Consider the following 10,151-nt stretch of genomic DNA (forward strand, 5'->3'; position numbering starts at 1 on the left):
GGGGGGGGGGGGGTTGTTGTATGCTCATGTGTTTATCAGTGTACAGCTTGGGATGGTTGTGTTTTACAAATCCTTCGTCTTGATAAGGGTAACCAAAGGCTTGTCGTCAGGACTGTAGTCTTCATAGGCGATGGGAGTGGCATCGTACATGGCGGGCCTGGCCTTCTTGCCAAATCTAACGAGAAAGCACAAACACAAACATTGCATCAATATTGCATCATCAAATACAGTTTTGTAATGTTGGCCCTTACTTTGTTGGTACTGAGTTAGTGATATGGTAACAAATAATATGAGTAAACATTAACTTTTATTAAAAGGGCACTTTACTGATTTAGTGTTGGACTTCTATAAAGTCAGGAGAATCACAGAAGATAGAATAATAAAATAGAAACAAGAATGCTTAAAATGTATGCAGCGTCTGAGTCTTGGATATCCTTGCTATTACCTTAAAACCACTGGATCCTACACTTTCAGGCTGTCCGTTAGAACTTCAAAGTCTCCCCGCTATAGCTGAGATAATAACCCATGATGACATTATCCAATAACCCTAATGATGTTATTAGGGGTTAGTTTCTCAGATGCTATGTAAAAAAAGAAACTCCTTCAGAGTAACGGAACTGTTTTCAGAAGGTAAGTAGTAGTTCCCATGACTTGTAAACTGACTTGAGCTTGACAGTTCATCCTTGAGCATGGAAACAGCAACCGACTTACTCGCTTGTTTTGGAGTTTTCAGCTCCCATAAAATGGAGTAAGTGGACCTTTAGTTTATATAGAATTCCCCTTTAAAAAAATGCAAAAATAAGTAAAAGCACCCAACACATGAATACTTACTGTACATAAATCAATTGAGTGGCATTGACCTCACAACACTTCTGTAACACTCTTCCTAAAATACTTTGTTGTCAACTAATTAATATATTAAAATCCTGTCACTGACCTGGCGTGGCGGATGGAGGCGATGGCATTGCTAAACTCGCTGTCAATGCTGCGGCAGTTGTAGAACTCCTGGTAGGCATGGCGCGACGAGCCCTGGTACTCGATGCGACTGATGCGGCAGATTCCCACGATGAGGATGATGAGCATGAGAACAAAGGCCACACACAGCGCTCCGATGATGATATAGAGGGAGTGGCGGGGCATGTTGGTCAGGGTGTCCTCACTGTGTTGTGCTGGCTTCCACTGCAGGTCTGAGACACACACACACACATACGCACACACACACACACCCACCCACAAACACACACCCACACACACACACACACACACACCCACACACACACACACACACACACAAACAAACACACACACACACACACACACAAAGAAGGCATTTAGCTTTCCTCATGCCAGATTTTAGTTTAATAGCTGAACCAGACAGTTTCTGACAGGCTGACTCACGGATCTCACAGCTGGGTCCCACCCACCCAGGTGGACAGTGACAGGTGAAGCCATTTGACTGGTCAATGCAGGTTCCTCCATGGTGACAAGGGTTGCTTTCGCACTCGTTAATGTCGACCTCACATTTCTCCCCTAAGTGGACAGGTAAGGTTGCGTTCAATAACAAGAGCAACAAACCCAAGAGCAGAAACTGAGACTCCCGGTATTCTGACTCCTGATGCTGTTGTTTTCAAACACAGGAACAGTAACAGCAAAATGCAGAATTGTAATGTGTCACTATTATTTAACCAAATATTATCACAATAATAAACTGCATGAGAGGGGAGACGCATCTTATTCTATATTAAGCTTGAATGCAGTCACTTTTAACGCAGTCTATTAAACGCATCATTTACCATATCCTGGTGTTCAGCCTCAACTGTAAATCATACTAATAGTGTGTTACTAGAGTTACTAGTAGAGTTACTCTACCACTGTTATTGTACTGTTACTGTACCACTGTGTAATCAAGGTAACAGTACTCACCCAGGTATCCAGGTGGGCAGGCACAGGAAACATTGAGTCCTGCACTCTCACAGTGGCCTCCATTCTGGCAGTGCAGCTTCAGACATGGATCCTTGTATATTTCACAGTGTCTGCCTGCACACACACACACACACACACAAACACACACACACACACACACACACACACACACACACACACACACACACACACACACACACACACACACACACACACACACACACACACACACACACACACACACACACACACACACACACACACACACACACACACAAACAGAACACGTCCTTTGAAACTCTAATGTCTATGTAGAAGTAAAGCTAATATACAGGTGTGTGACTGTAACTAAAAATAATCACATTTGCACCCAAACGCTCACACATGCTGTACATACCTTCAAATTGTGGTGTGCAGACACACTCGTAGGCATTGATGAGATCCCTACAGGTGGCATAGTTCTGGCAGGGGGCAGACAGACACTCATTGTACTCCTCTTCACAGTACAAGCCATGGTAACCTTAATGGGACACACAAATATTTACAGCATATATTAATGTTAGAGTCAATAAATACTTAATCATGTCCTTTTGCTGCTGCACCCAGATGATGTTTTAACCTTTATTTATCTAAGAGATTCAGCTGTGATCAGCAGTTAGTCTAAGTCATTTACATATACTGACACATCTTTGGATCTGCCTAGATACGAAAACAACACTGGCTAACTACAGATGTCAATCAATTAAACAATTATTAATTGTCCAATATATGTCTAAATATATTTTCAGCCCAGTATTTTGCCAACATTTCAGTGGCATTGGACATAAGGTCAAATAACATGCAGTGCCCTGTGTTTTCCATGGGATGGCAGCTGCATACTAAGGCAGAATAAGCCTGCAACATTTGAAAACATGGTCACTGTAAAGTAATAGAAAATCATCTACTCTTCTATTTCTCAGATAATATTCAGACACTGAGTGCAATGCGCAGATTATTTGTTGTTTATTGCATTGTATATTGTATTGTGTTGTATTGTATTATTGTTTAACATGCACTGCTAGAGTTTGTGGGATAGTTATGTGTACAATTTTGCTTTAAAAACAGGAAAGACTGGAGGATAGAGTGAATGTCAGTATGTTTAGTCAAGTCATTCACTATGCATCTCAATAGTCAGTAAGTAGGCTGACATGAATATTTCCGGATCGTATGATGTACCTTCATATACCTGCTCACGTTCACAGCAGTACTTCAGAGAATTGCTTCACCATCTACCCCTTAGAACAAAAATCAGCAGAAGATCAATGTCCCTTGAGTCTTTACACAACTAATGTAGCAATCTGTTTTCATAAGCTCCGCTCCCACTTTGACTATATTTTTCAATTGGGTCCCAGTGCTGTCAAAAGATCAACAAACCCTACCTGGACCTTAGCTAACGTGTGTTTGGGAAAGGAGAGAGGGGGAATTAATGAAGAGCCCAGTCAGATCCTCTAGGGTCCTCTCTGTGAAATGCCAGTGAAATGTCAAGTGCTTTTCCAAGACTCTGTCTGCTATCTGTAGGCTGGCTGGTGGGCTGGCAGCCTCTCATGTGAGCTGGATAACAGAAAACTGGAGGAGGGATCCTTCTATATGTCAGCTCACCAGCAGCCTTCTTTCAGACAGCCAGCAGGCATTTGCACACCTAACACCCAAAATCACAGATTTAAACAGAGCAGATAAGCACAGAAACTACTGTATTCATGTGAACACACGCAGGCACACACACAGGTCAATTTTGTTTTTTATCAAAATTCACCTTTTCTTCCACATTATCAGGCTGCCAGCTGGTGTCTGAGGTATGATTGTGTGTGCATGATTCATATGAAAGTTTGTATTTATTTGTGTGTGTGTGTATGTGTGTGTTTACTGTAATGTATGAGATGCTAATTACAAATCACCAATTTCACCAATCCCTTTTGACAGGGTTGTCTTAGTGGAGACATTTGATTGGATGGCAACATCTGCTCAACCAGCATAGTCACAGACTCAGACAATTGATTGGGAGCTATACACACACACTCACACACACACACACACACACACACACACACACACACGGACACTGCTTCACCATGGCAACCAGAGAACAGAGGATGAAAGGGGAATGAGGTGAGGTAACTAGCAGGAAGATAACGACATGGAAGGACAAAGGGGAGAAGCAGAAAAAAGAAAAATATGAAAGAAATGCATAATAGAAAAACTAAGGCTGTGGGGAAGAAAAAATAGATCTCAATAATTGGAAAGCAAGGGACGACTGCTCTACATGTGGGGACACAGCAAGAGTGAAAGCATTTGACATTAAACATAAAGTACATGGCTTAAGGATGGATTATCCAATCAAGCATAGACTCTTACAATTCAAATATTTAGGAAGCGGTTTCTCAGGTTTGAAAAACAGCTAGATACATCATTCTTCAATTCAAATCAATCTGTGAAAAAACAGATGTTTAGCAATTTGTCTGTGTCCTGCAGAGACTATACTTTTAAGATATGTCAATGGCATAATGGTTCAAGCTAAGTCATACTGCAAAATAGACAACAAAAGAAGCTACTGTATAGGCTTCTGATACAGGAGAGTGAATGGGAGCATCAAGTAAGAGCCCCAGATGGTGACTGGTTTATACATGACTGACAGACGGTGTAAACAGAAAGCAGTAGGGGCAAAGTGTCAAATTATGTTCATGGCCCACTGGGAAAGTCATCTATCTCAACCATCCTAGCAAGGTAATTGCAAGACGATGGATAATGATAAGTCATCATTCCACTCAATTGACTTCATCATAGAGGCATCGGAGCGAGTGCCAAAATCGTCCCGTCTAAAAATAACTCATCATTCAGCCAGACGATATTTATTGCCCCTCTGAATCAGAACCCATGCTAAAAGTCACCATCTTTTTACATTTCAGTAAGCTTTATGTGTTGGTTGTAAAGCTGTACTTAGAGTGGTGATGGATTCAGAACAAGATTCAGAAGGTATCTTAAAGCTATGGATGGATTTCTGAATTGAGCTCAGGCCCAAGGGGTCTGAGTGCTCAGGGATCCCAAGGCAATAGCTCATGTTTATAGAGACTTATTCAATATTTAAAGTCCGAGTGGTGAATCAAAAGTAAAGATGTCTTGTCCCGATCCTTCAATATTGAGTATCTTCCCATCCTAAAAGTCTGGTCTGATATTTTATTTTCTTCTGCTTGATGAACATAAATAGAATATATAAGAATTGGGGAGGAAATTGCTGTTAGGGTCCGAGGATTCATAGATTAATTTAAATTAGCAAATTTTTACAACACATGCTCTTTTTTATTGTGTACTGTTCAACAAATAACTAAAAACAAGGTGAGCTGTCCCACCTCAAACTGACTTTGACTAAAATTGGCTCTTGATGCCCACAGCACCATGACATCAGCGGTCAGCAGCACCCAAAGTCTTAGTAGAAGCCCCAGTCACTGAGATGACTGACACTGCAGCTCACCTGGGACACACATACACCTGTAGCTGTTACCCACGCTGCGGCAGACCCCGTGGGCGCAGGGGTTGAGAGCACAGAAGTCCACCAGCTGGGCACATGTAGGGCCGGTGAAGCTTGCTGTGCAGCTACAGCCAAACCCCAGGGGGCCAGGGCCCTGGGGGTGGCATGTCCCGTTATTGTGACAGGGGCTGGAGGCACACGGGTCCACTTTCTGCTCACACGTAGCACCCTGGTAGCCTGCAAGAGAGAGAGAGGCAGGGATGAGGGTGTGAAATGGTCGGACAGAGAGAGAGGTACAATTATGGGAAACTGAGACAAATTAATGTCATGGGAATCGTATGCCTGAAATGAAAACAGAACTTATGGAATTCTGCCAGTAACCCTTCATATTATTTACACCTGAGTTCCTTTATTAACCAAAAAACATTAAACAACATGTGGTAGAGCACCAGGCTGAGGTGCATATGCAGGCCTATGTGCAGGTCAGATAAAACTTAGTCTACATCCCCGACGTTCCACTTCCGCGATTGCTCCGTTGTCAAAGGAAATTCCGTTGGATTTCACTCATTCAGGCCGGATATGGGGGTGGTAGTAGCCCAGTCCATAGGGAGTTGGGTTGGGAACCGGAGGGTTACTGGTTCAAGTCCTCGTACGGACCAAAGTATGATGGTGGACTGGTAGCTAGAGAGGTGCCAGTTCACCTCCTGGGCACTGCCAAGGTGCTCTTGAGCAAGGCACCGAACCCTCAACCGCTCGGGGCGCCTTTCCATGGGCAGCCCCCTCACTCTGACATCTCTCCATTAGTGCATGTGTGTGTAATAACAACAGAGTGAAAAGTGTAGTTTCCCCTTGTGGGATTAATAAAGTATAATAAAAAAAAAAATGTATACTCTCTTCTTCCTGAGACTATCTAGCTTTTCCCAATGCTGAGCGGCGCCCAAGGCAATAGTGATTGGTTTAAGGAAATGCCCAAGAACCAGAGCACGTTTTTCTCCAATCTCGTAATGCTGTAAACTAACCAGACCCTCCCCCGCAGCGCCGCGGTGGAGGAAGGTCTGGCAAAGCAAGACTTGATGAAACTGTTTAGAAATTCATTCATTTCAAGACTTCAGATGAAGATACTTGCAACATGTTGGGAAGAGTGACACAGCAAATCAGGTCCAGTACATTATATGACATCCATTTTGGCGTGAAATTACTCTTCTGCCATCTAAGACCACCTCTTAAAAATAAGTTCACAAAGCTATGTTTGTGGGTTTAGTTGTCAGAGACGCACACAAAGACCTCTTGTCGTTTCTTTTTTTTACTTTGATTTTTAGAATAATATACAAACTCTAAATGTGATTTACATGGCTTTGAAGAAGAATTCCGGTCAATTTCAATTTGGAGTGTTGTCTGTAGAGATAAAAAACAATAACAATTGGTGCTGTCTATTTCTGTCACATTCTACTGCAGTCAGATTCACTCGGGAGGAATCACTTCCCATGGCTAGGCATTTGTACTGGCATTTCAAACGTCTTAAGAGGCTAAAAGCACGTTTAAAACTTGCCCTGTTTCAGCGTCCTGGGTGCAAACTGTGGCAGGAGGATAACACGGTGTAGGCAGCACCGATTGTTTGCTTTTTTGTCTCTCTACTGACAGCACTTCAAATTTACAGACAACAGAGCTACATGTTGAAATCAACCGGAATTCTTCTTTAAGGTCTGCACTGACTTAGTGACTCTTACCAAAAATCAAGAATCCGGGGGCAGCAGGTTACATTGGATTGTTCCTGTGTTTTTGTTCTGCAGCCTCTTAAATTACTAAGTGATGCACACATGCTTCATTCAGTGTGGGGTGAGTTAGATCTCAGGATACAGCAAAAGCAAGAACACACATGTACTGTACACAAAATACGTACGTACACAAACTTCAAACACAATGTGTCCTGCTTGCACAACTAGTGCAGTAATTTATTCCAGCTGTGGGCAGAGTGACAGCACTGATCAAAGATGAATATACTGAGAAAAGAGACAGCAGGTGATTTGGATCTGTCGTCATCTACCACCCCAAATCACCACCTAATGTTCTTTCTTTTATCCCTTACTTCTCGTTGTTAGAGACAAGAACAAACTCAGAAAATGAAGTGTTGCTGTTGACAGAATCTGTCTTAATTATTGTGTTGAAGGAGGTTTTTTTTTGCTTCTGTCATGCTTTTACTCTTATTTGTCTTTGTGGTGTGACTGGTTGGGTGTTGAAGCCCCTGGTTTCTTCTTCACCCCCTCTCATTAGCTTGTGAGCCTCTGCTACTATCCTCCTCATCTAAAAATAACTTCCTCCCTCTTTTCTTCACCCCTTCTCCTCCTCTGTCTTCACCTCCCCATTAGAGCAGCCATTGTACCGCAGGGTGGAGAGAGACTCCGCTGTGTACACGCACACACCTCGCTGCAATACAGTGTGCGTGGTTCCTCTGATTTACAGTAACGCCGTAGTAAATTTGTGTGCTGACTGCACCCGTGTGCACACTAATGAAGAGATCTCTCTCAAGGATCCATTGATCTGCAAGACATTCTTTCACTGTTTGAGGAGGACATTTATCATTCAGCAGCAGAGAGCAGTCGGGAGGAAAATCTCACCCAAATGTCTTCACTCCTCTGCTTCTTTCTTCCAAGTTCCCTTTCCCCCTTTTTATCATATGCTTACAGACACCCACCCACCACACCACACACACACACACACACACACCACACTCACACTCACACACACACACACCACACACACACACACACACACACACACACACACACCCCACACACACACACACACACACACACACACCTGGTGATTTGTTTTGTTCTCAATGTTTAATCCCTGCTTTTCTCTTGGTTTAGCTTCTTGCTCTGCATAAGAACTTCCACTTCTTGAGCGCAACATTTTCTGTTTATTGAAAGACGCAAAAACGCACACACACTGTGACATGGGACCTCACTGACACAGAGGTGTCTGTTCGTTCCTGCTTCTGGCATTCAAACCTGCCAACATTAAAAGCAGTTAACAGTTTATATTTAGCTAGCCCGCTAACTCCCCCGCCTGCCAGTTCTGACTGAAGGCAGTCAGAGTACTGACACTTCCTCTTCTGTCAGTGTGTAAAAGATTGTATGTGTGTGTGTGTGTGAGTGTGTATGGGTGTGGTGTGTGTGTGTGTGTGTGTGTGTGTGTGTGGTTGTGTGTGTGTGTCAGAAAGTTAATGAGTGTGGCAGACTCTGAGGAGTTGCAACATCTACTTGATCTGTGAAATTCATATTGTAAATGTTATTTAAACAGATTTCTTCTTCATCACTTGAACTGAGAGTAAAAGCTGCTAGGCAGTCAGAGAGTAGGGACCTTCATCAATACCTGATTCTACAATTTCTGTATGATTTAATTTTCCATTTACCGTAGACTGTAAACATGAATAATAATGTCTGATTAAGTTAACATCCCATAGTTCCCATAACATCCCAAGTTCTTTAAAATTCCCTGTCCCCTCGTGATGTAGAAATAAAAATGCAGCTTTTGCTCTCACAGTTGGACGAGTGATCACTGCCACAGTTGTCATGCCATCCAACATTTTCTTTTACTTATTGCTTCTGTCCTGTGCATTTGGCCATTTGAGTGTGCTTACATTTCTTCACCTGTGGAGGACACTACTGTACAAATGAAATCCTGATTATTTACTGTGAAGAATCCTACTCTTTGCTGTCTTTGAGAAACAAGAGAAATAGACTGAGAAGAACTTGTGACATCTCCTAACAAAAAGCAGACAAGAGGACTTGGTTCTGAGGGAATTAAATGCAAGAGGATTTTTTTTCTTTTTATAAACTTTGCATTCTCCTTTCTCTTTGTTATCTCTCCCTGCTCTACATACTTAAAAAGGTTTTGCACAAAGAATAAAAGCATTGGACTTGGGGTGTTAATCAAAAAAACTTTTTTTATACAAGATGAAATGTTCTCTTGTACAAAAAAACATAATAACGGTTGAAAACCTTTCTTTTACTACGAATTTCTTGCCCGGTGGCTGTGTAATCAAATGTGTTTTGTCACATAGTAGGATGTTAAAATGACTTTCATGTATTCTCTAGAGTCCTAACTTTAAACACTAAACTTTTTTTCAGATGTTCATCTTACAGACAGATAGTGTTCTTTAGCAGTCACATAACCCTTTACTTGAACCTGTCCCCATCACACACAATGTGTATGAATGAACAGATTTATGAAAAGGTGAATATTTCTCATTCAGTTATTGATTGCTGTTTCCTATACTTAGACATAATTTTCTATGGATTTAAGGTGGTAACAGTATGTGGAAAAACTGAAGGGAAGAATTATTGAAACATCTAATAAGCACATCACATTCTTAAAAGCCCAATATCAAGAAAATCTCCTTGCGCTATTTAAGAGGTGCTGACATGATTCTTATTGCCATTTCTCTTGTTTTATAAAGACAACTTCAAGTGGTGGAATAACTTTCCTCATTGGAGACCTTGTTTTTTTTTGGCAGCTGCAGACTAACAGTACAGTCAGGTGTTGCAGTGTGAGTGAGGCATCCTCCAGATCAAAAAATAAACTGACTGTTGGGATCTGTCCCTGAAACAATGTAACAGTCTTCACACCAGCTTTTCCATCCATCTGCTGTTTCTTTAATTGTGGCCAACCATTGTAAACTAATGTATTCCCTGTATGTGTGTGTGTGTGTGTGTGTGTGTGT

General features: G+C 42.0%; 1 protein-coding gene across 1 annotated transcript in view; it reads right to left on the reverse strand.

The window, feature by feature from the left end:
- dner (delta/notch-like EGF repeat containing) overlaps nucleotides 1–10,151 on the reverse strand; it is a 52,149-nt gene that overhangs the window by 1,193 nt on the left and 40,805 nt on the right. Inside the window, 6 exon segments of the mRNA XM_032510016.1 lie at nucleotides 1–175; nucleotides 938–1,187; nucleotides 1,399–1,530; nucleotides 1,924–2,037; nucleotides 2,321–2,443; nucleotides 5,429–5,662. The exon segment at nucleotides 1–175 is cut by the window's left edge and continues 1,193 nt beyond it. Of these exon segments, the coding sequence (XP_032365907.1) occupies nucleotides 64–175; nucleotides 938–1,187; nucleotides 1,399–1,530; nucleotides 1,924–2,037; nucleotides 2,321–2,443; nucleotides 5,429–5,662 (965 nt within the window). The 3' untranslated portion in view covers nucleotides 1–63.

The sequence above is a fragment of the Etheostoma spectabile genome, chromosome 3, assembly GCF_008692095.1.
Source record: "Etheostoma spectabile isolate EspeVRDwgs_2016 chromosome 3, UIUC_Espe_1.0, whole genome shotgun sequence".
Classification (NCBI taxonomy): Eukaryota; Metazoa; Chordata; class Actinopteri; order Perciformes; family Percidae; genus Etheostoma; species Etheostoma spectabile.